Here is a 25,672-nt window from a genome sequence, read left to right as displayed (position 1 = left end):
TGCACAATGGGGAATCTCAATATTTACTTGCATGGGGTGGGGCAGGAGCTCACTGCTGATCTTCCCAGGAGGTGTGACCTCAATGGTACCTTATGCAGGGGTTGAGATTCTGCTACTGTGGAGGTAGGACCTTGCCACTGGCTTGCCCTGGAGCTTTGGCCTTGTTGATAGTTTATACAGGGGTTCTGGCTTTCCTGCTCTGCCAGTAGAGAGGCCTGTTGCTGAGTTACCCTAGAAGTGAAGTCTCACTGCTGGCTTAATTACCTTGGGGATGGGTCTTGCTGCTTGCCTCATCCTCCACCTGTTTTGGTGCTGCCTTCCCCTCTTTAGGCGGCCTGCTGAGGATTGAGCTTCTGTCCCACTCCAGGGAGACAAACTTTCTCCTGCTGATTCTCTGAGCTCTTTTGGGTAAGAAGAACTACTTCACTGTTCCAAAATTCAGTAAGAGACTAGTTTTAAAGTGGTCTGGAAGTGAATTTGGGAGCAATCAGGCAAGTTCCCTCTTTACTATGCTATCTTGGTCTAAGTATCACTTATTGATTTTGTGAGAATCTCATTAGTTTGGGCATTTAGCCCATGTTATAGTTTTTGAGTTAGAATGAATTGCTTAATAAATCAGTTCTGTTGAGGAGTAGGGGAAGTGTTTGTGTCTGCAAGGCAGCTAGGAGACAAAATATAGAGAACACTGGACCTGGAATTAGGAAGTTGTTGTTGAATCATTTCTGGATGTCTGATGACTCTTTGTGACCTTTTTGGGGGGAGTAGGGTTTCCTTGTCCAAGATACTGGAGTGATCTGTCATTTCCTTCTCCAGCTCGTTTTACAGATGAAGAAACTGAGATAAACAGGGTCAAGCGAATTCCCTGGGATCACACAGAGAGTAAATATCTGAGGCTGGATTTAATTCCTGACTTCAGGACTAGTGTTTTATCCACTGTATTGCCTAGCTCAGAAAGACCTGCGTTCAAATTAAGCCTTAGACACTGGGTCCTTGGATAAATTACTTAACTTCTGTTTGATCTGGTTTCCTCATCTGCAAAATAAAGGTAATAAACACATCTACCTCCTGGGTTTGTTTTGAGGACTGAATGACATAATATTTATAAAGTACTTTGTAAACCTTAAAATACTATATAAATATTCCTTCCTCTTCTTCCTCCTTCTCCTTATTGAAAATAGGAACTATTTCAACTTTATGATGAGTCTTAGCTGAGGTGCAAGGTAGTATAATGGATAGAACACTGGGCTTGGAATCAGGAAGACCTCTTTTCTTGTGTTCAAATCTAGTCTCGGATACTTACTAGCTATGTGACTCTTGTATTAGAAATAGATAATCTGTGGAACTATTTCTAGTTGCAGTAAATGATATACTCTGGCTGACTAAAGAGAACTAGGGAAAACTTCAGAGTGCCTAGTTGTAATGGAGATAGAGATAATTCTATCTCTAATAAGAGAGAGATAGAGAGATGCTACTATTAGAGAGAGATATTCTGGGGTTGCCTATTGATCACTACTGATGGCTAATAGATAAAATTATTTCCTCCCCTCCACCCTTCACTTCCCAGTTTTCCACCCATTCCTCTTGCCTCCCTTTCCCCTCTCCCAGTCTTAGTCAACCACCTTTCTATATAACTCAAAGGTGAACTGTGAAGTCCAGAGAAGATAAGCTTGTTCTCTTTCTCAGGTAAGAAGGTTTATTGGGAAAGATGGGACAGGATGGAAATTGAGGTGAGAGGGATAGGGTTGTCCCTAGTCTATAAAGAGGGTTAGAAAGATTTTGGGAAATGTCAGTCCTGTCATAGCTGTGACACAAAGTCTGTCAAGGAGATGGAGGATAACTGTTTAATCTTCTCTCTTTTTTCTTCAAACTCAAGTCTCAAAAATACAATCAGTTCTTCAGGTTCAACTACCACCATCAGCCACACAAAACCTTCTTCTTGTCTCCCCTCTCCAAAAGCCAAGAGACTTCAGCCCAGGACAGAAGCTAACAGGGGACCTGTTCTCAGCTTCTTCCCTCTTCAGCCTGGCTTGCCTCTCCAACTGACTTTCCTTGGGAACATTCTATTTGGAATGTTCTTTCTTGATTGACATCTGAGGTCCTTTATTCTCTGTCTTGCATGCATGAAATTCTCTCTTCCTTCATGCCTCTTCCACACTCTGGAGATAGAAATTGGTATGTTGGAGAAGCAGAACAGAGTAGGAGACCATTTTGGCTTGAATAGAGTGAGGGAGGAAGAGTAATATGCATTTAACTTAGAGAAATCTAGCAAATGGCTAACATTAAAAGCCCTTATGTGCGAAACAGAAGCTGTTTGCATTTTACCCTAAAGGTAGCAGAGAGTCAGTAGAGAATCTGGAGCAGAGTAATATGGTCAGACCTGAGTCTGGCATCTATATGGAAAATGGTGGCAGAGAAACTAGCAAGAAGTCTATACATTTTGGTACATGGATGTAATGGGATATTACTGTATCATAAGACAATAGTTCTCAAACTTATTATAGGATCCCTTTACAGTTTTAAAATTTATAGAGGACCCCAGAGAGCTTTTCTTTGTTTAGGTTATAACTATCAATATGATTAGAAATTAAACATTTTTGTATTATTAAGAAAATAGTTTTAACCCATCAAAACAGTCTTATGGACCCCCAGAGTTCCCCAGAGGATCACATTTTGAGAACTGCTGCCATAAGGCAAGGAAATATGAGTAATTCAGAGCCGTACTCAAGAAAGCTGAAGAGTACTATGTACACTGACTGCCACAATGTAAATAAAGTCACACTGAAAGGAAACAAAATGGACATTCTTGGTATCATAATGAAGGGTAAAAGCCATAGTTTTTCTATTATCAAGAGATAAATTGCAAATGTGGAAAAGAACATAGTTGCAATCACTGTGTTCCCAGTTCTGCATAACTGGCAATGTGCTTTATTTGGTTGCTTGTTAGCAAGCATCTGTTATATGGAGTATTGCCTCCAGTAGTCAGATTTCTTCCAAACCATGGCTGTCCCATCTTTAAACTCCAGAAATCCTGCCCTCTGTGATCTGGCATCCTATAGGATGGAGATGGGGAGGTCAATGAGCACACTATGGGCCTTGCCTCCCTCTAGTTCTCTAGACATTGCATGGATACAATCAAAGCTGTTGAATGATTTTCCCTTAACCCTCTCCAGTCACCCATCTGTCTTATTATATCCCTCACAGCTCCTCCCCAAAGTTCTACTTTGTAATGATCAAATCTGGCTCATGCCCACCAGAATCTTTCTACCATACTTGGGGTCACCCTTAACTTTAATTCTTATGGAAGTTTGGTACAGTGGAAAGGGCCCTTGCTTTGGAGTTAGAGGACCTGAGTTCAGGTCCAGCTTCTTATACTTAATATCTATATGAACTCTTATTATCTCTATATCTAAGCCTCAGTTTCTTCATCTGAAAAATAAAGGAGTTAAACTAGATAGGCTTTGAGGCTCCTTTCAGATTTAGTTCTGTGATCCTATAATTTGCAGCCATAGAGTATCAGCAGAAGAATACTGTTATTAAAAAGATAGGACTTTGTTTTGGTGAGAAGCTTGTTGTCATTAAAGAAACACATAATATATGCATAACCCAATGGAATTGCTTGTCAACTCTGGGAGAGGGGAAGAAAAAGGGGAGGGAGACAAGAATCATGTAACCATGATAAAAATGAAAATATTAAATTAAAGAGACTCACAATTTGCCAAGGACAAGCCAGCCTGCCTCTCTTGCTGTTCATCTCTGGGGCCAGCTTTTTGTCCATTTGCAGTATCTTTCCAAACTATATATATAATGAATGATCTATTCGACTGTATATCATTGACATTCTTAACATTCTTTGATTCATTTGGATTTTCTAGAGTGGCTAAGTAGGCCAGGCCACATTAAATAATTGTGATTCTCATTCAGGAAGCTGTACCTAGTTCCACAGCTTGACACAATCAGCACATCCACAAGTAGGAGCATCTAAATAACCTACCATCTCTAGGGAATCCCTCTTCCATTTGGACTCCAAGTTGGCCAACTTGAATGATTATAGCAAACATGGGACTTGACAAGCATGTGCTCCCTATTTATTTCATGCTTCTTAGTAATTAAGGGATCCTCAAATAGCATTTACTCTTTGTTATATTTTTTCAGGAATCTTGTAACTTTTGCCATATGTATGGGAGATAACACTGGGCAGAATTAAAGGCTTTTTAAATATATTCAACAATTACTAAGTACAGGAGAATCTTGTATTCCCTACATCTTTCGTTTAATTGTGTGATTGTAAAGATATGATCTGTGATAGAACATTACTTTCAAAAGTATCCGTGTTCTTTTTTCAAATCATTATCAGATTTATTTACATAAAGGAGTATAGCAAGCTGATTCCTCAAATCTGTTGGAAAAGAAAGATTCAAATTATTTGAATTTTAAAAAATTTTAAACCTCTCACCTTCTGTCTTTGAATCAATACTGTGTATTGGCTCTAAGGTAGAGGAGCAGTAAGGCTAGGCAATGGCGATTAAGTGACTTGCCCAGGGTCACACAGCTAGGAAGTGTCTGAGGTCACATTTGAACCTAGGATCTCGCACCTCTGGGCCTTGTTCTCAATCCACTGAGCCACCCAGCTGCCCTAAATTATTTGAATCTTAAGATCATAGATTTAGAGCTGAGAAGGGACTTCAGTCTTATAGAATCCAATGCATTCATTTTTCAGATGAGGAATCTAAGATCTAAAGAAGTTATAGCTTGTCTAAGGTGACACTAGTAGTATGCAGCAGAGCTGGATTGACCCTTAAGTCCTCTGACTCCAAACTGGTACTACCTAGCCATTCTCTACAGATCACAAGGGGAGGTGGCAGTAAAATTTAGTGGAAAGACCATCAGTTGTTTAGCTTCTGAGCTTTAGTTTCCCATGTAGTTTTTCATGAAGTATGGATGATAATATAAAAACTGCTTCATTCACACATTCAACAAACATTAATTCATTTCTTCCTAAAGGAAGAAACCAGGAGTAAGAAAAAACTGCACTATTCTTGAAGCAGTTAAGAGGTTCACTGGAGAGATCACTGGATCTGGGGTCAGGAAGACCTGAATTCAAATTTAGCCTCAGGAATTCACTATCTTTGGAATTCTGGGCAAGTCACTTAACTTCCACGTTCCTAATCCACCCAAGACAGAAATAGCATACCAGTATTTTTGCCAAGAAAACTTATACAGAGTCACAAAGAGTTGCCTATCTCTGAACAACTGAACAACAGCAGTGCCAGAAAAGATGCAAGGTTTAGATAAAACACATTCCCTGCTCTGATGGAACTTACTGCCTAGTAGAGAAATTAGATACAACCATATGTAGCTAACTGAATACCTAGTGTTACATTATAAGTCCAATTAGGGATGTTCAAAACAAATACTTCAGCATTTCTGCAGTAGAGAGGCGCACTGTTTTCTTGGAGCATGTTCCCAGGACATTGCACAGAACCTTCTGCTACTTGTTAGACCTAGTTACTACTGATCCCCTCTAATAATAACACTAGTACATGAAACTTGGAATGGTTTCCTAAAGATTTCCTAGGGATTAGGGTTCTGTTAGGACCTCAGTTACAATATTTTCATCACAGCTGCTGGAGTCTTCAGAAAAGACCAATAACTGGCTATGAAAATGGCCTCTTTCTACATTGTAGCTGATTCAGGGTTTCTATGAGGCTTTAAATTTAGCAATGATGGGCTAACTGTTGGTCAAGCATGATATATGTAAATGTGGAGAATAGGTAAATTATGTTTCCTTGCTGTAGTGAGAGGAATAGTCAATTGAAATTGTACTGAGTCAGTCTAATAATCCTGATTCCCCCATTAAAGTTAGTTTTTTCCCTGAAAGGTGACAGAACTATCCCTAGAACTTATATCAGCACAGGAGACTGATCTAGTGTTCTGGTGGCCTCTGATGGCATTTATGTGAATTCCTGGTCATCTTCTAGCATAAAAGACCCACCTATAGAGTCAAGGCCCTTCAGACTTAGCAGATGTCCCCAGACCTTCATGACCAGATATAAAGACAAGGAGTGAGTTCTACCCAAGCTATGTGCTGGAATAACTTTGTCTGACATTCTTTCTATATCATAGCTATGTAAGCCTCCTTTTTTTAGTTTTTTTTTTTTTAGTTTTTTAGTTTTAGTTTAATTTTTAGTTTTAGTTTTTAATTCTGCAAATGTCTCATCTCATTCCAGTACTGAACCTGAACTAATTAGAGTCAAATCCTTCCTTCCTTCCTATAGTCTTACAAGTTTGTAGATGAAGTTAAAAACCATTAAAATAATAAATAAAAAAGAATAGTAAAAGAGATTCCTAGTAACGCACAGGAAGTAAAATCCAAGATAAATGTCAGCAATAAAAGTCATATATACAGATGGTTATTCCCAAGTACATAAAGTAAGTGAAATAAGCAAGGTGAATTTGAGATGTAAACACAAGGAGGTAAATTTGACCTGAGATTTTATGGGTTGTGCCTCATTACCAAAGATCAGAGTATCTTGGATCTAGAGCTAAAAGAGGTTTAGAAGCCTTCTGATCCCCAAAGACCTAATTTTACAATTAAAGAAATAGAGGCCCAGAAAGGATATTTGCCCCAAATCACTCAAGGAATAAGTGATAAATAGAATATTATCCTGGGTCCTCTCCATCCAGGCTATTAAAAAAGAATAGAATGGATAAATGGAGGCAGAATTTAATGATATGAGAATAAGATTACTGAAGTGAGGAAATTTATAAATCAGATGGGGGAATAATTAGAAAACACTTGGGTAAATATCAGTTGAGAAACAGAAGCAGTGTGGTTGTTGTTTTTTTATATTTATATAGAAATACTACCTGAACAGATGGAAGAAATAGATGAGAAATTCATGAAATAACAAAAGCCAGAACAAAGGTATTATGGAATAATGATGGAGGATTTCAATTATGTGGATATGTGATAGCATTTTCTCTCTGTCAAAAGCAATAAGTTCTAGGTTTACTTTCATGATCACTTTATCCTTCAAAAAGTAGAGGAAGTATTGTGTACTTACTTTACTTGAGTAAATCAATGGGATCAAACTCTAATAGAAATGGAGACACTTAACCTGCAGGTGCAAATTGACTTAGAAATCCACATATTACATTATGTTTTATTGTGTTTGTGTTGTTACATTTCAATCTGGCTTCAGCCAAGGGAATGTTGCAAGTCATATGTGTATTTGATGCCTTGGTCCAAATCATTTCTTCAAAGGAACATTTTACAATTTTGTCTACATTAATCTAGACTCAATCTTGATAGTTCAGTCCCATGTACTTTATGATTTTTTATTCAAATGAAGATTTTTCAAGATTAATTAAATTTTCTTTTCTTTTCGTGAAGGTTCATTCACTCTTCTACCTCCATCCTCTCTTTCAGCATTGAGAAAGCAAAAAAAAAAATCAAACAGTTACAGATTTGTATAGTCAAGCAAAATATATTCTCGCATTGTCAATATTTTTAAAAAGTAATATCCTGCACTTTGTTTATCACTTCTATCAGGATGTGAGTAGCGAGTTTATTCATGAGTCCTCTGGAATTGTGGTTGGTCTTAATGCTGATGAGAGTTGCTAAGTCTGAGTTTTTAATCTTTTTGTTGTTCACAAGTTTCAGTGCTGCCTAACTCTTTATGACCTTATTTGGGGTTTCCTTTCTAAAAATACTAGAGGGGCTTGCCACTTTGTTCTCTAGCTCATTTTACAGATGAGGAAACTGAATTAAACAGGGTTAAGTGACTTTCTCAGGGTCACGTAACTCATAAGTGTCTGAGGCTGGATTTGAAATCAGATTTTCCTGACTCCAGTGTTAGTGCTCTATCTTTCTAGTATTGTTGTTACTGTATAAATCGTTCTACTGGTCTATTTAACTCTGCATTAGCTCCTCAGAAACCTTCCCAGCTTTCTCTGAAAATACCCCCTTCATCATTTCTTTTTTTTTGTTTTTGTTTTTGTTTTTTAAACATTATTTTATTTGGTCGTTTTCATACATTATTCACTGGAAACAAAGATCATTTTCTTTTCCTCCCCTTCCCGGCCCCCCCCCCCCCCCAGCCTTTCCCTCTCCCATAGCCGACGCATGATTCCACTGGTTATCACATGTGTTCTTGACTCGAACCCATTTCCCTGTTGTTGGAATTTGCATTATAGTGTTCATTTAGAGTCTCTCCTCAGTCATATCCCCTCCAACCCTGTAGTCAAGCAGTTGCTTTTCATCAGTGTTTTTACTCCCACAGTTTATCCTCTGCTTGTGGGTAGTATTTTTTTTAGATCCCTGCAGATTGTTCAGGGAAATTGCATTGATACTAATGGAGAAGTCCATCACCTTCGATTGTACCACAATGTATCAGTCTCTGTGTACAATGTTTTCCTGGTTCTGCTCCTTTCGCTCTGCATCACTTCCTGGAGGTTGTTCCACTCTCCATGGAATTCCTCCACTTTATTATTCCTTTTAGCACAATAGTATTCCATCACCAACATATACCACAATTGTTCAGCCATTCCCCAATTGAAGGGCATCCCCTCGTTTTCCAATTTTTGGCCACCACAAAGAGCGCAGCTATGAATATTTTTGTTATAGCACAATTGTATTCTATCACATTCATATACCATAACTTGGTCTGGCTTTTTCCCAGTTAATGGACATCCTTTCCATTTTCAATTCTTTGCTAAAACAAAAAGAGTTGCTATCAATATTTTTGTACATTTATGTTCCTTTACTCTATCTTTGACATTTTGTGGGTATGGTACTAGTAGTAATATAGTTGTATTAAAGTTTAAGAGCTTTTTGGTCATAGTTCCAACTTGCTTTCCAAAATGGCCCTATACAGTTCACGATTCCTTCAATAGTGCTTTAATGTACTTATTTTCCCACATTCCCTTCATCATTTCCATCTTTTTGTCAGCTTTGTCAGTCTGATGGGTAGAACTTCCAAGTTGTTTTAACTTGGATTTCTCTAATTATTAGTGATTTGGATTTCATATATTTACTGATAACTTGTGTTTATTCCTCTGAAAACTGCCTGTTCATACCTTTGACTATGTCAATTGAGAATGACTTTATTCTTATGAATTTGAATCCATCCTAGGGAAACTTGCTGCTAAGATTTTTTCCCCAATTTGCCTACTTCTCTTCTAATTTTAGCTGAATTAGTTTTGTTTGTGTAAAACTTTTTAAATTTTAGATAATCAAAATTGTTCATCTTAACTTCTGTGATCCTATCTCTTGGTCATGAGTTGTTTCCCTAGCTATAAATTTAACAGCTTGTTTATTTTTTAATCTTGCTTCTTCAACTGGCTTTCCTTACATTCAAGTCAAAAACTCCTTGGAACTAATTTTCATGTACACAGTAAGATGTTGCTCAAGACCTAGTTTCTGTTAAACTACTTTACAGTTTTCCCAACAGTTTTTATTGAATAGTGAATTCCTGCCCCAATAACTGGGATCTTTGTATTTATCAAACAATAGGCTACTCTATTTGTTTGCTTCAATATAATATGCAGCTAATTTCCATTGATCAATCTATTTCTTAGCCAATACCAAATTGTTTTGATGATTATTGCTTTATAGTATAGTTGGAACAAGTGAAAAACTTTTTAATGATGGAAAAGATGAGGCAATCTACTAAATGAAAAAAAAATGGGTACAAGTATAAAGGCTGACTTGTTGAGAGAGAGGACCACTTGACTATAGAAAGGAATATAAGATGTGAAGAGGAAGAGGAGGTTTGATTGGACTGTAAACTAAACTGTAGGAGTGATACTGTATTTCCACAGTTGAAATCACAGATCCATTGAAGCCTTGAAATAGATGCCAGTGTAAGAGAGTTGTTAAATAGTCATTAATAACAAGTATAGGAAAGCTAAAAAAAATAAAATAAATTTATACAAAATAATGTGGAGAAAACAGAACTAGAACAATATATACATCGGCTTAATCTATAGAAATGTGAAATTAATTAAATTAAATCATCTGAAATTACCAGATCCAATTTGGAGGGCATTACTACTATATTGTTGAGTGACAATTGCTTAAACGAGAAGATAGCTATAAAGTGCTTTGTAAGCCTTTAAGTGCAACCCTAACACCTACATATTGTTTTAAAGGTATACATTCAGTTCTGCTATTAAAAAAACATTGTTTCTAAAAATCTCCTCACTATTCAAAATTGGGCAATAGAAAGAAAAGTACCAGGCATATTTTAGGGACATAATGACTTTTTTTCTGAATTGATCAAAATCTGTTGAACTTCGGAAACCTCACTCATGGATTTCATTTCTTCACTATCATTTAATATCGATTAAAATCCATTCTTTCCCCCACCAACCAAATGGATTGCCAATAATGCACTATGTTACCCCAACAAACAAAGAGGGTTTTTTGTGTGAAGCTTAACTAGTGATGAGGATAAAGTCAGAGTCATTGGAACATACTTCAGAGAGAATCATCTTACTTCATGTAAAAGTGTACTAAAAGCAGCATTCAGATCTCTCCTTTATATAAAAGTACGTCCAATGACTGTCCTATGAGGCTGGGGCCTGCCTATGAATGACTCAGCAAGTTTAAATGCCTTGAAGGTGATCTCTCCCATGATAGGCACTGGAACAGATGGTACTTTGCCTAACACATCATTATCCCCCAATGGAGTGAAACAGAACTTCATAATAAGATTAGTCCTATTTAATCATTTCCAGGAAGCTGTGTTTCCAAGGACAACAAGGGCCCTAGGAGCTGGGGTCACAGTATGTATCCATAGAGCTCATCTAAATCAACAGGCTGCTTATTAATTCAATTATTTACCAATGATTGCATCTGTAACGGCTTCAAAACAATACAGGACATTTGTCTTGTCTTCAAGAGGCTTTCCATGTAAGCATCATTTATTTGCTTACTAAATATTTCTTGAAGAAACAGTAACAGTAATAAAGACAATATCATGGACAGATCACTATTTTTGAATGTTCATATGTCTAAAGTATTATTTAAAATGATTGCTCCCCCTCACACCAAGCAAACACAGAAAGTACTTTGAACCTGTATCTCAGTTTTATTCCATCTTGCATTGTGTACAGTTCCATGGGTATATTTATTATGAATTATTGGGGAAACGATGATTTCCTGGACTAAGTCACTTCTCATGGAACTGGACATAGACTCTGATGATTGTATTTCAGTTTAATTGGTTTCCTTTGTAATTCTATGTAGTCTATTGCATCTAAAAACATTATTCTGAGGAGGTATCCATAGGCATCCCAAGTCTAGCTTCATCAGCCTGCCAAAGGAGTCCTTGACCCAAATGAGGTCCTAAGAACCTTTACCCTTGATTTTTCATTTATTTCCTTGTATTCACCATCCCTACTAAAGTTTTTAAGGTTCCCTTTGGGGTTTTATTTGGCTCTATATGAATTATCATAAATATACCCATTTATAATCAAGTACAGTAAGTTTTAGAAGGTTCCCAAGTCTTAGAAAGGTTCCCAGTCTCACCTTAGACACATGCCCTGGGAAGACAAAACGTCTCTTTTGTGTTAATGACAAGAAGCTCCCTTTGTAACAGCCACTAGCCAATTCTTTCTTCTGACCCTTAATGGATTATTTGAGTGCACACCATTATTTCTTGAACTATACCTGTGTGACATGCCTCTAGCAAAGACCCCAATTCAATCTCTTTGCTGAAGAGAATTTTGCTTCCTTTAGGATAAGGATATCAATTTCTCCTTACACTGACAGGTCTGGATTCCTAGAGAAGGACTACCGTGTGGTATTCTCAAAGTTTCTCAGAGCCCTAGTACAACTCTTTTGTGAATGATACACTCCTATTTATTGCTTTAACTTCAGGCCCTGATGGTGTGCTTCCATTTACACAAACATAGTTATTTACAATGATGACATATACATTAAATGTAATCATTTACTGGACAACAAGGAGAAAGCAATAATAACAATGCCCTAGGTACTAATTTAAGGCAAATACAGATAATAAATACACTCCACTCCATACATAAACTTGGGTCATGCTCTTCTACCAGTAGAGTCAATTTCTCTGAGGGAGAGAGGATATATACTTACCAAAGCTCACCAAGGAGGCACATTAATAAAGAAAATCCATTTGCTCAACTTAACTCTCATCTCTGGAACTTGTGATTTCTTTCTATCTCCAGGACTGTCCATTAACATTCCTTTATTAACCTCGCTTTTTGTTGTTGAAAAGTTAATTCCTCTGGTGCACTGGATTGCACAGTGTACATGCTGTGCCTAACACTTCATTGAGCACAATGCCTCAGCCAAGCTAGTTGATGCTCTGACTCATCTCTGATTCTCAGCTTCCAAATTGTCCCCTGTTCAGCTGGACTTACTTCTCAATAGCAACTTTAGACTCAGATTTTACTAATACAGTGTAAATGCTTCAGCTTAGCACAGTGCCTAGCACATAGTGGGAACTTAATAAATGTTGATGTATTGATTCAATTGAGGCAGTGTTAGGTTCTTTTAGGAAGAGATAAAAACCTTTATCCTAGAGTTAGTAAAATTCTCTCCAGGACATACTCCTTTGCTGGATTTTTCTTCTCTTCCACCTGTCAGCAATAATAGGCAGCAATGCATCATTCAGAGAGTTAGTTTCCTTAAAGTAATTACATCATCTGTCTTTTATTTGTTATTGTTTTACATTCAGACCCAAGGTCCACTTAGCAAATGACCACATCCTTATGATTAGTAACTAAATCTTGCCTTCTTGCTGTGATAAAGTCAATTACAATTGTCTCATAATCACAGGACAAATGTGGTATAAATATCTACCCAGTGTGCAAGCCTGAAAGTTCTCCAGTTCTTCATCTATATATCACTAAATCATACTGTGTTTTCTTTTCACTCCAGTATACTACAGCTTGGCACATTCAAATAAACATATGCTGTTTCAGAACTCAATCAGATTTAACTTCAAAAACAGCTTTTCTTAGAATCCTGGACTTCTAACCCCAGATAGGCGAATTTATCAAGGCAGACTTCGCTCAGGAACTGCTTTTCTTTTTTTTTTCTTTTCAGAAAAAGATTTATACCCCAGACAAATGAACTGTCAAGGGTCACTTTTTTTAAAAAAATGATTTACTTATTCTTGGAAGATAAGAAGCTGCTTCTTTCCCCAAACTCCAGCTTTTCCATCTTTGACAATAACCTGTATCAGTAACTCAGTACTTGATGTTTCTTCTTTTCCCCTCTGTCTTCTGTGTCACTTTATTCTACCTTCTAATTTCTTGACAAAGTCTAAGAGCCCCCTCTGCCTATGGAGTTCTTTGCTTTTTCTTGGTGTCCTTCCATAAAAAACAAACAAACAAAAAACACTTTACTTTCTGTCTTAGTAACAATTCTAATACAGAAGGATGTGGGCTTGGTAAATACAGTTAAATGATCTGCCCAAGATCACGCAGCTAGGAAGTGTCTGAAGCCCAGGTCCTCCTGATTCCAGGCCTAGTGCTCTATCCACTGTGCCATCTGGCTGTCCCTCCTTCTTCTATTTTTTTAAAGGTATATTTCATTTTCCTGATAGCCGGAAGAGTGGTGAGACATTCATGTAGCATTCTTATCCTTACATCTAGGAGATTGTATGATAATAAGTTAAAGAAATAGAACAGTAAATTAGATGGTAGAAAAGTAAGCACCATATATTAAATGAAGCATTATAAAATTCTCCCTACTGTCTATATTTAAATTAAGTAATAGGATGGCACAACTACAGCTGGAAAGAACATCAGAAGCTATCTCATCTAATCTCATTATTTTACATATGAGGAAACTGAAGAAGGATTCAAAGGAACTAAGATGAGAAATAAGAGCATCCCAGACATAGGAGACCAAATGTGCAAAGAGGATGGAACAGCTAATAGGCCATCTTGCCTAGAACACCAGGTGACTTGCTGAAGGTCACAGGGACAGTGGATGAGAAAGAGGGACTTGAACCTCAGTCATCCTGACTACCACCAGCCCTTTTCTTCCTTCCCATGGTACACTGCTTCTTTGGCTTCTTTTTCCTAGGGAAATCTTATCCACATGGTTTCTACCTGGAGGTAGCTTGACAAAAGTGCCATGTTTTCAATGGAAAACTGTAAGCAACTGTCTTGATGATTTCTGGCACTTAAATACCTATGTTGAGTTGTCAGCTGTTTCAATTGATTTCCCGCTATAGTTTCTTTTTTTCTTCTTCCAGTAGCAAAATACTTTATATGCCTTTTTTTTTCAGAAGCACATTCTGATTTAGAATTTTGGTACATTTCAGAAGCACAATTTGATTTAAAGAAACTTTTGTTTCAAAAGTATAACTTGACCCAGTAATAACCAACATGTGTCTTTGCTAGATGTTCTTTGCTTTGTTAGATTTCCATCCTATATTGGGAGTTTCCATCAATCATTTTATTCCACCTATTCAAAGAACACTTTATATAATACTCTAAAGTTTGTACCATGCTTTCCAAATATCTCATTCGATCCTGGGAGGTAGGTGCTAAATATTATGCTTATTGAACAGATAAAGAAACTGAGGCAAGCAGAAGTTTTTTTTTTAAATAACTTGCACAGTGTCACACAACTAGTAAATGTTTAGATTTTAATTCAGGTCTTCCTGACTCCAGATCCAAGGCTCTATACAGTGTGCCACATAGCTACCTGAATAATGCTTTTACATAAAAATATCCAGTATTCAAATGTCTATAAGCTATGACAACCACACTAGTATCATGCTAGAAAATTTTCTAGTCTCTCTCTCTCTCTCTCTCTCTCTCTCTCTCTCTATATATATATATATATATATATATATATATATATATATTGTTTCTCAAATTAGAACCCTCTTCTAGGATATCTAAAATCATGATTTCAAAATCTTATATAGATTTTTAAAAATTTCAATTATTTTTATGCCTACCTCCTACCCTTTAACATAGTTTTCATATATATTAGACTCAAGATATTGAAATGAATCAGATACTAATGCTATCCTACTTTAATTTTGTTATTGTTCAGTTATTTTCAACCATGTCCTATTCTTTCTGACTCCATTTGGGATTTCCTTGGCAGATATATTGGGGTGATCTGCCATTTCCTTCTCTAGCTCAATTTACAGATGAGGAAACTGAGGCACACAGAGTTAAGCAACTTGCTCAGGGTCCCACAGCTAGTAAATATCCAAGTCTAGATTTGAACTAAAGAAGATGAGTTCTCCTGACTCCAGGCCCAGCATTCCATCCACTGTACCACCTTGCTTTCTCTCCTCCCATTTTAATTACTAACTCTCTACTATTTTAAATTCTAATTCTATAGTATGAAGTCAATATCCATATGCATTTTACAGAATCTTTTAAAGATGACAGAATTGTCCATATGTTAAGAAACCAATGTGTTGGGTTCCTAGAAGTTGTACAATGAAAAAGCCATAAACTTTTGAATCATCCCATTACAGGATCATAGATTTTCTAAAGAAGACCTTAGAGGCCATCGTAGTCCAGTCCACTATTTTTACATATAAGTAAACTGAGGCCCAGGAAAGTGAAAAATAATAATTTGGGTTCAAATTCCAGCTATACCACTATATTACCCATGTGACATCTGGATCTCAATTTCTCATATATTAGCTAATGATTTCTGACTAAATGACCCCTGAGGTCCTTTCAGCACTAAATTTATGACCACTCATTGAAACTACCTCTGAAGGAGGAATCAGGAGACCTAGGCCCTCCCCATACTTGTACTATTAAATAGTCATGGTTCCTCCTTGGATCTCTGCTTTTCCATCTGTAAATTGAGGAGTTTGGACTAGGTGACATCTGAGGACCCCTTTACTTCTAGTATTCTGCAGTTCTAGACTCTTCTTACCTATTTAGGTTCTCTTTAGTCCTGCTATCTGTCTTCAAAGTTTGAATTACTTATAGAAAATAAATTCCTATGATATGATTATAGAACTTTGAATGGCTGCTAATTTCTTACTTCCTTCTCTTTTCCTTTCATTTCTCACCCCCACCTCAGAATAGAGAGGCAATTCATTATTATGTGTAAAAATGAGTTTTAAGCTAGATAATCTCTTAGGCTCTCCCCATTTGTCAAATACTGTGATTTTAGTGATCCCAACTTTTCTTAATGCACACCAGTCTCCTATAACCACCACTCTCCTCCATCACAACTCTAGCATGTAGTCTAACTGAACCTAAAACAGACTATAATGATAAGCAGACCAGTAAGTATATCAACAAAGCCCCTATCAGTACCAGTAATTTCTCCTCACACAAATAATCCTGTGATCATTGACCTTTGGGAAATAGAAATATTTTATAGGTCATTGCATTCAACCTCATTTTAGTTTTTGAGGAAACTGAGTCCCACAGAAATGATGTGATGTGTCCCAAGTCACAGAGGTAGTGTCAAAATGGGGACCTGAATCTCCTAGCTTCATCCTAAAAATCTCTTCACACCTCCTTTTCTGTACATTTAACAAATGTTGTTTGTATATTATATATGTTAAACAAATGCCTTTGAACTAGACCAATAAAATCTAGTGCATTTAAAAGTAATAGCAAGGGCAGGTAGGTGGCTGAGTGGATTGAGAGCCAGACCAAGAGATGGGAGGTCCTGGGTTCAAATGTGACCTCAGACACTTTCTACCTGAGTGACCCTGGATAAGTCACTTAACTTCCAATGCCTAGCCCTCAGCACTCTTCTGCCTTAGAACCATTACACAGTATTGATTCTAAGATGGAAGGTGAAGGTTTAAAAAAATAATAGGGCAAGTAAACCAGAATAGTTATAGGTAACCATTGTAGGAGTTAAATTAATGAGCAATACTTGAAGTATTATATTTTATAAAGTTTATTATCTCACAAAACAGAACCACATGACTGTTTTTTCTACCTACTCAAAAAGTTTGCTCCACCAAAGCCACAACAGGAAGGAAAAAGAGGCAGAGAGAGAGACAGACCTCCACCCAATTTATATCCTGTCTACATCAGCACATAATGACAGGAAGTGAGTGGGGTTCTGGGAATTGTAGTTTTGCTGGGGATCATAGTTTTCTGGGGAATCTTAGTTTTTAGGGTACCAGATTCTAATTACACACCATTTTGGATCAAGTTAATATTCAGGACCTGGGATCAACAAAAACAAGAATATTTGGTTTTTAGTTAGCACTGTTATAATCTTACCCCTTTTCCTTTCCAGAAGAAGGCTTTTAAGCTGGTTTAATAGATACCAATGGTCTGTACAGATGGAAATTTCTCGTTAGTGGTGCCCCAGACACACTGTACAAAGAGGGTGTTTTCAAAACTCATTTCACTTCCCCCCAAAACTTCCTCCTCATACCACCAAAAATGAAATTCATCACAGAAATATAACACCAAAATGTTGATGAAAATGGCAATGTGTGCATTTCTATCCTTCATGAAGCTGTAGAAGATAAATATGGCAATGAAAAGCCAAAATAATGCTTTGGAAACATCATGATTATTTCTGCTGGCAGATCCCAATGAAGACTTGCCTGTTAATGTGTACATAGCCAAAGAATGGACAGAAGACCCAAATGGAGAATTCAAAAGGAAAGTTGTCCACTGTGTATGGAAAAGTCAAGAGACTGCTTTTGAGCGACATTTATTTAGCAGCTTATAGCTTCACTTTGTTGGGGTATCCATTTGGGAAATATGGCCCCTCCCCACCTAAGCTGGACTTATGTCATCATGTGTTAGTAAATACTAACTGAAACTAGGTTGCAATAACACACACTAGTTATTAATGCTGACAAGATTTTAGTGAATGTGATCTTAGAGATGATGACACATTGTGAATTCTAATGAACTACATCACCTTCCTCTTCTCTTTCCCTCTCATTCCTGACTTTCTTGTTACTGTTGAGAGCAATACTATCTTCCCACACACCCCAGACAGCCTAGGAGTCATCCTTGATTTCTCACTATCTCTTGATACCATATTAAATCTTTTGCCAAAGTTTGTCAATTTTGCCATTGCATCATCTCTCATACTTTCTCTTCTCGTCTCTAATACTGCCACTACCCTAGAGCACGTCCTCATCACCTCTTACCTGGACTATTTCAATAGCCTGCTAGTGGATCTGCCTACCTCAAGTCTTTTCCCAACTCTGATCTGCCTTGCATATCAGCCTTACTTAATAAACCCCAGTGGCTCCCTATCATCTCCATGGCCAAATAAAAAATCCCATTTGTCACTTGAAGCCCTTCATAAATTTGCCCCACCACACCTTTCCAGTCTTGTTACACCTCACTCCTTGACATTGGATATCCTTCAATCCAGTGATGTTGGTCCCCTTTCTGTTCCTTGAACATGATATGCCAACTCCTGGCTTTGGAAATTTTATGTATAGCCCCCATTCTTAGAATGTCTCACTCTTCATCTTTACCTACTAGCTTCCTTTAATTTCCAACTAAAATCCTATCTTCTGCTGAAAGCTTTTACCAAACACTTAATTCTAATGCCTGCCTCCTTTTAGTTATTTTCTATTTTTCTGTAGGTAGCATCTTTGTATATATTGGTTTGCTTGATATCTCCCCCATTACATTGTGAACTCACTGGCGGCAGGAGCTGTCTTTCACCTTTCTTTGTATGCCTAGCCCTTAGCAAAGGACCTGGGCACATAGAAGGTACTGTAATAAAGGAAATACCCTTGCTGTCTATTGTAATAGAGGAGATACTTCAGAGATAGATACTTCTGAGGGTGTCTATTGATCAATACTAAATGGCTAATGGATCAAGATTTTACTACCCTCCTCCCTCAATACCTCCCGTTTTCTTCCCTCTCCCTCCAGCCTCCCTTCCCCTCCTCCCTCTTAGTCAGTCACCTTCTAAGTAACTCAAGGTGAACTATGAGGTTCAGAGAAGATACTCTTTCTTTCTCAAGTAAGGAGGTTTATTGGGGAAGATAGGACAAGGATAGAGGATGAGGTAAGAGGGATGGGGGTTTCCCTAATCTATACAAGGAGTTAGGAGGGTATTGGGAGTATGGCAATCAGTCACTATCAGAGACAGTCAGAGAGAGATAAGAGGACAAATATTTTCTTCTTTCTTCTCCAAACTCAAATCTCAGATATACAATTAGCTCTTCAAGTTCAGCTACCACTGTCAGCCACACTAGCCAAAAGTTAATTCAAAAGCCTCTCCCCCAGATCCAGAAGTCATAAGGGTCCCTCAGCCTAGGTCATAAGTTAAGAGGGGTCCAGTCAGAAGCCTCTCAGCCTAGCTCAGAAGTAAGTTTCTCGGTTCAGCTGCTGATTTGGCTCCAACAGCTTCTCCTGGAAACATTCCAATGGAATGTTACCTTTTGATTGACAGATGATATCCTTTGCTTTGTGTTGCATGCTTGCCTTGGAAATTCTCTCTTTTACAGTACTTAATAAATGTTTGTTGACCAAATGACTAGCATTTATATAATGTTTTAATGTTTGCAAAATGCCATACAAATATTATTATATTTTATCTTCACAACAACCATGGGAGTAGATGAGGAAACCGAGGCAAAAAGAGGCTAAGTTACTTGTCTAGGAACACAAAGTTAGTAAATGTCTGAGACTAGATTTGCATTAGGTCTTCCTGACTTCAGGTCTCACGTTCTATCCTCCATAACTCTGAATCAAACTTATAAAAACTTGAGAGTCATTCCCCATGATAGTTCCTGCTCATAGCAAGAGGAATGTCACTGAATGGAAGTAGTAAGGGCAGAATTGCTTTAGGAAATGGATGTAGTCATTGTATTAAAATATTTTGGAGAAAAATTAAAGATGGACTCTGAAGACTCCATCCAAACAACTAGAATGAAAAGCTACTTAGGAAATGATATGCCAAATGCCAGTTGAAGAAAATACCAACTAAGAATAAGAGAGTAAAAGGAAAATTATTTTATTGGAATCCCAGTGATATGGATAACGCACTAGTTCTAGGTTATGAGGAACTGGATTGAGAACTCACCTATAACAATGGTTACTTATGTCAGCATTAGATAAATGACAACTTCTCTGGACCTTAATTTTCTGACTTATAAAATGGAGTTAGATAAGGCATCATAGTATAGTGGAAGGAACCCTGGCTACCTATAATCTTACGAGCTGTGTTCAAATTTCCAGCTCTGACAATTACTGCTTGTATGATCATTGGGTAAATCACTTAATCTCCCAGAGCAGTAGATCTCAAATATTTTGGCAACTTTTTACACTCTAAAAATTATTGAGGACTCCAAAGAACTTTGGTTTATGTGGGTTTTATATATAAATATTTATCATATTAGAAAATAACAGCAGTAACTTTCAACATAGTTAATTCATTTAAAATAGTAACAAACATTTTAAATTAACCATTTTCAGAAATAGTGAGAAGAGTAGAATTGTTTTCTATTTTTAAAAATCTCTTTAATATGTGGCTTAATAGCGAAGACCTGCTCTCGAATCTGATTTTGCATTCAGTTTGCTCATTCAATTGTAAAGCAAATACCTCCCAGGGTTGTTGCAGGGACCAAATAAGATAATAGATGTAAAGTGTTTGGCACAATATCTTAACATAGGAGATGTTTGATAATGCTTCTTTCTTCCCTCCCTTCCTCCCTCCATCCTGCTTTTCTTCCACATCTTCCTTCCTTCCTCCTTTTTGAAATTCCAGGTTCATTTGTTTTGTGTACTATTAGAGTGGGACCTTTGACCAGTTGTTGATGTTGTGGCATCAGACTACATAACTAGTTATCTCTGCATAAAAATGGTATCTACTTGCAATGACAACATTAATTTATGGGAGTTTTTCAAATTAAGAAAAGAACAACACTAAGGAGAAGCTGGAGGGGATCATTTAATTTTACTTAGCATCCACTACCACCATGTGTACCATTGACTTTGCCTACACCATCTCAACACCCTGGAAGCCTTACCAGTCTGTGTGTCCTTAACTGAATAAGGAATATTGCCAAGAGGAGACTCTGGATGGGTTCTAGATCCTCATTAATTCTCAAAAGAATTGGAATTATTTATGGGGTTTGCAAGTGGGATAAGCCATCTTGTAGAAAAGTTTATCTTATTCCTTTTTGTGCATATACATATATTTATGTGGGTTATCCTATGATTATTTGTGTAAAGTACAGTTTGGCAACTTCCCTGCAATTTACAGCCTTAAATATTTGCAATGGATCAGTGGAAGTTTTAGTGACTTACTCAGGACCTCACAGCCTAAGCATAGGCCATGCTTGAAAGGACATTTTCCTGACTGAGGTTACCTCTCCATCACGCCAACTTTCTATTTTTTTTTTAAAGCTAATTTTTCTGTGAACTTGAAAGTTAAGAAATAGAAACAAATCACTTTGAATAGAATATTTGCAACATGGGGTCCCAAACTCTTCCTTTATATCTGAAAGAATATGAACTGACTTTTTTTCAAGGAGAGGAGAGGCAGAAAAATCAGATCTTTGATTGTGATCAGCATAAGGAACTCCCAATATGGAAATTCCCTCTGCTACTTATGGAGAGATGAGGCACTAAGAGGTTGGGTTTTTTGAACAAAGTTACACAGTTAGGATATTTCAGAGGTAGGATATCAACTCGAGTCTTCCAGACTTCAAGGCTTCTCCTATTTCCTCTGTAATGGTCAGGAGAAAAAAAAACTTTATCTACTATTTTATTTTATTATTTATTATATATAATAATTATTATATTTAATATTTTTAAAATATAAATATATTTAATATTAATAATATATAATGTTAATAATCTTAATTATTAACATTATATATTAAATTTCTACTAAATTGAAAAGTCTATGCTGCATTTTACTATGAATGGTAAAATTGAGAGACTAGAAGTATGTAATTTTGATTGGAATATCTATCACTCAAGATTCTGGCCTCTTTCTATTCTATTTGAATACTTGGGCATTTTCCAAGGCATTTGGCTACAAGCAAGTTTAGGACCTTGATTTGGAGAGTTTTCTATTTTCCTTTTTCCATACACATGTCTAAGAGTTTTCAGTCAGATTATTGTTGTTCAGTCAGTTCAGTCATTTCAGCTGTGTCTGACTCTGTGATCCCCTTTGGAGTGTTTTTTTGTTTGTTTGTTTTTTTGCAGAATTACTACAGTGGTTTACCATTTCCTTTGGTATCTCATTTTATAGATGAGGAAACGGAGACAAACAGAGTAAAGTGTCTTGCATTGGGTCACATAGCTAACATCTAACTCGGGTCTTCCTGACTGTACATCTGGCACTCTATCCACCATGCCACCTCGTTCCCCCTTTTGGTCAGATATTTGTAACATTAAAAGCTGCAATGGGCTCTATCAAGAATGTAGCTTTCAGAATGGGAAGATTTACACAATTGACTATATGTTTGTTAGTGGCATGACAGAATGACAGGCAGGGTAGGGGAAAGAGGAGAAGACTTGTATGAATTGATGCAGATGGAAGTTAAGCAGAACCACGGGAAAAAATCTCCACACTGACACCAACAATGTGAACAGAGAACAAACACAACCCAAAAAAACTGGACGTTGTGTAATTATGATGTTCAAGCTTAGTCCTGAAGAAGAGTAGGAAATACAGACATGCAGGACTATGGATGTGAATTATTATTACATTTATTGTCAAATTTGAGAGCGGTTGTCTAAACTGCTAAACTGCTGAACTGCTATTTTTTGCTTTGTTAAAAGGAGTAGCTCTGAGGGGAAGGGCAAAGGGATCTATCGAGAAGGTGATGTCAGAACAGAAGATATCGATTTCTAGGAAAAAATACTTTGAATGTAGTTTTTAATCTACTTCTGATTTTTGTAGGTGTTGAAGGTGTGGCAAAAGGATCCAAAAGAGTATTTCCTCCATTCAGTGGTGTTTTAGGTGTTAAGTGAGGAAGACCGTGTTGTTTGCTGCATCAGGTTTGCATTGCCTTACCCACCAATTCTGCACAGCATGGAGAGCAAGGAGTCAGTTAAAGAAATGAGGTAGGTCACCATTATGAATGATGACAACGATCTTTTTGTACTTTGCACGGTTGCTTGTTCTTTTCTTGAGATAGGACAAAGCATTTTTGCCTCAGCTACTCCAAGGACATTGTTCCTTCTAGATGGCAATGATGACTGATTTAAACAAGCTCAGCACACAACATTCTGTGCCAAGGAATCAGGGTGAGCAGTTCAGAATATTCTCAAATGACCTGAAAATGTATTTGTTTTATGTGACATGTTATCTATCGCTTGAATTGACTTTGAAAATAAATTGTTAACTTGTTTCAGTGCTAGTGAAAGTGCTCAACAAAGAAACCAGGGCAAGGATAAGACTCAACATATACAATCCAGTCTTGTCCAGTCCAACAAGCATTTATTAATCCTCTGTGTTAATCACGGAAGATACAAAATCAAAACAAATGCCAGAGTCTGCCCTAAAACAAATAATAATTGGCTCTAGGAGACCCAACATCTTTGGAGATAGGTATAGTCAGTCAGTCTACAATCATTTCCTGAACACCCATTATATACCAGGAACTTTGCTGAGCTCTGGGGAGATAAAGAAAGGGAAAAGCGAGCTTATAGTCTAATGGGGGGAGAGAGCATGCAAACAACTATATATATATATATATATATATATATATATATATATATATATATATATATATATGAATGATATGCACAGGATGATCTGGAAATAATCAACAGAAGAGAGGCATTAGTATTAAGAAGGATCAAGACAGGGGGCAGCTGGGTGGCTCAGTGGATTGAAAGCCAGGCCTAGAGATGGGAGGTTCTAAGTTCAAATCTGGCCTCAGACACTTCCTAGCTGTGTGACCCTGGGCAAGTCACTTAACCCCCATTGCCTAGTCCTTAACACTCTTCTGCCTTGGAGCCAATACACAGTATTGATTCCAAGATGGAAGGTAAGGGTTAAAAAAAAAAAAAGGATTAAGACAGGGTAGCTGGTTGGCTTCATGGATAGAGAACCATACCTGAAAACAGGTATATTTTACCTGAGTGCCAATATGGCCTCAAAGACACTTCCTACTTCTGTGGCCTTGGGCAAGTCTCAGCCCCAATTGCCTAACCCTTTCTACTCTTCTACCTTGGAATGCATACTCAATATAAATTTTAAGACAGAAAGTAAGAGTTGTATTTTTTTTAAAGAAGGATCAGGAAAGGCTACTTGCTGAAAGTAGATTTTTATCTGAGATTTGATGGAAACCAAGAAAATTGAGAGGTCAAGATGAGAAGAGTGAGACTCCCAGGCCTGGAGCCAGCAAGTGGCAATGCCCAGACTCAGGAGACAGAGTGCCTTTTTGTAAGACACAGCAAGGAAGTCAGCAGTGTTGTGTGTTCGGGAGGAGGGTAGACGATTTCTTGATTCCTCTCTTTTCTGGGTCTTGAGAAATTAGTTGATTTTTCAGAAAAGGGCACTACTAAGGGGGAATCAGGGAAGGCCTCATGTCGAAGGTGGTACTTTAGAGTCCAGTCTTGGAGGAAATTAAATGTTCTAAGAAGCACAAATGAAGAGGGAATACAGTCTATCAATGCAAATACACTTGGTTGGGAAATGAAGTGCTTTGTATGATAAACAATAAGGCCAGATTGACTGAACCTTCTAGAATGGGAAGATGAGTCATATATAACACGCCTGGAAAAGTAGGTTAAAGCAGGTAGTGAAGGTCTTTAAAGTGCCAAAAAGACAAGTTTATATTTGATCCTGTAAGGCGGCCAAAATGTTTGTTGAACGTATTGATATATTATTCTAGTAGAATGTTAAGCTTCTTGAGGGCACAGGGATTAGAAAAATATATCCAGTATCTAGCATAGTCCCTGGTACATAAAAGGTACTTAGTAAGTGTTTGAAGCACAGAATATAGATGAGTTAATCCATAAGTTAAGCGGTTTTTGTTAAGCATTTTCCATGTATCAGACACTGTGCAAGACTCTGGGGATATAACTACAATGAATAATGCAATCTCTACAGAATTGCATTGAGTCGATACTCTGGTATCTCCTAATATATGAACTACTGTGTTGGGTTAACAACCGTAGAAGTGAGCAGCCACTCATCCCAGGAACCAATAGCTCTGGTTCTCTTTAAATCTTGGTAGAAGAATTCAAGTGTAATGAACAAATAGAAGTAGTATTTTCTGGTTTAAAGAGAGAAGTCTCACTCTTTTCATCTTGATCTCCCAACTTTCTTGGCTTCCATCAAGTCTCAGATAAAAATCTGCTTTTTTGTTTTATCCTTTAGGCACATTATTCTGTGGGCCAAAGGATACCATTTAGAAAACTCAAATATTTGGTTTAGAAATGTGGGTTAAACTTTAATGTAAATCCAACTTGCAAAATCTGATTAACTCATTTAGCACTGAGGGATAATAACAAGAAAATAATAACTATTAATAAATATCATTAATAATAATACTAACATTTAAATGTCTTATTTTAGCTTTACAACAACCCTGAGGTAGGATCTGTAGGTACTATCCATTTTACAGATGAAAATGTTGAGGCACATTGGGGTTAAGTAATTTTGCCTTGGTCACACAATTAACTAGTAGATATTAAAGGCTAGAGTCAAGCCTGCCCTCTCCTGACTTGCAGTCTAACATTCTTCACTTCCTCTTTTTATTTTTTATTTTTA

The 25,672-nt window shown here is 37.1% G+C and overlaps 1 protein-coding gene across 4 annotated transcripts in view; it reads left to right on the top strand.

The window, feature by feature from the left end:
* OLAH (oleoyl-ACP hydrolase) overlaps positions 1-25,672 on the top strand; it is an 88,307-nt gene that overhangs the window by 31,019 nt on the left and 31,616 nt on the right. For all 4 annotated transcript variants that reach the window (XM_056800161.1, XM_007504935.3, XM_007504933.3 and 1 more), the window contains exon 3: positions 22,850-23,013. In XM_056800161.1, coding sequence (XP_056656139.1) covers positions 22,982-23,013 — 32 coding nt within the window. In that variant the 5' untranslated portion in view covers positions 22,850-22,981. The remainder of the gene's footprint in view (positions 1-22,849; positions 23,014-25,672) is intronic.

Source organism: Monodelphis domestica, chromosome 5 (assembly GCF_027887165.1).
Source record: "Monodelphis domestica isolate mMonDom1 chromosome 5, mMonDom1.pri, whole genome shotgun sequence".
NCBI classification, from domain to species: domain Eukaryota; kingdom Metazoa; phylum Chordata; class Mammalia; order Didelphimorphia; family Didelphidae; genus Monodelphis; species Monodelphis domestica.
The sequence above is the reverse complement of the archived record's forward strand: the minus strand, read 5'-3'. Positions and strand labels throughout refer to the sequence as shown.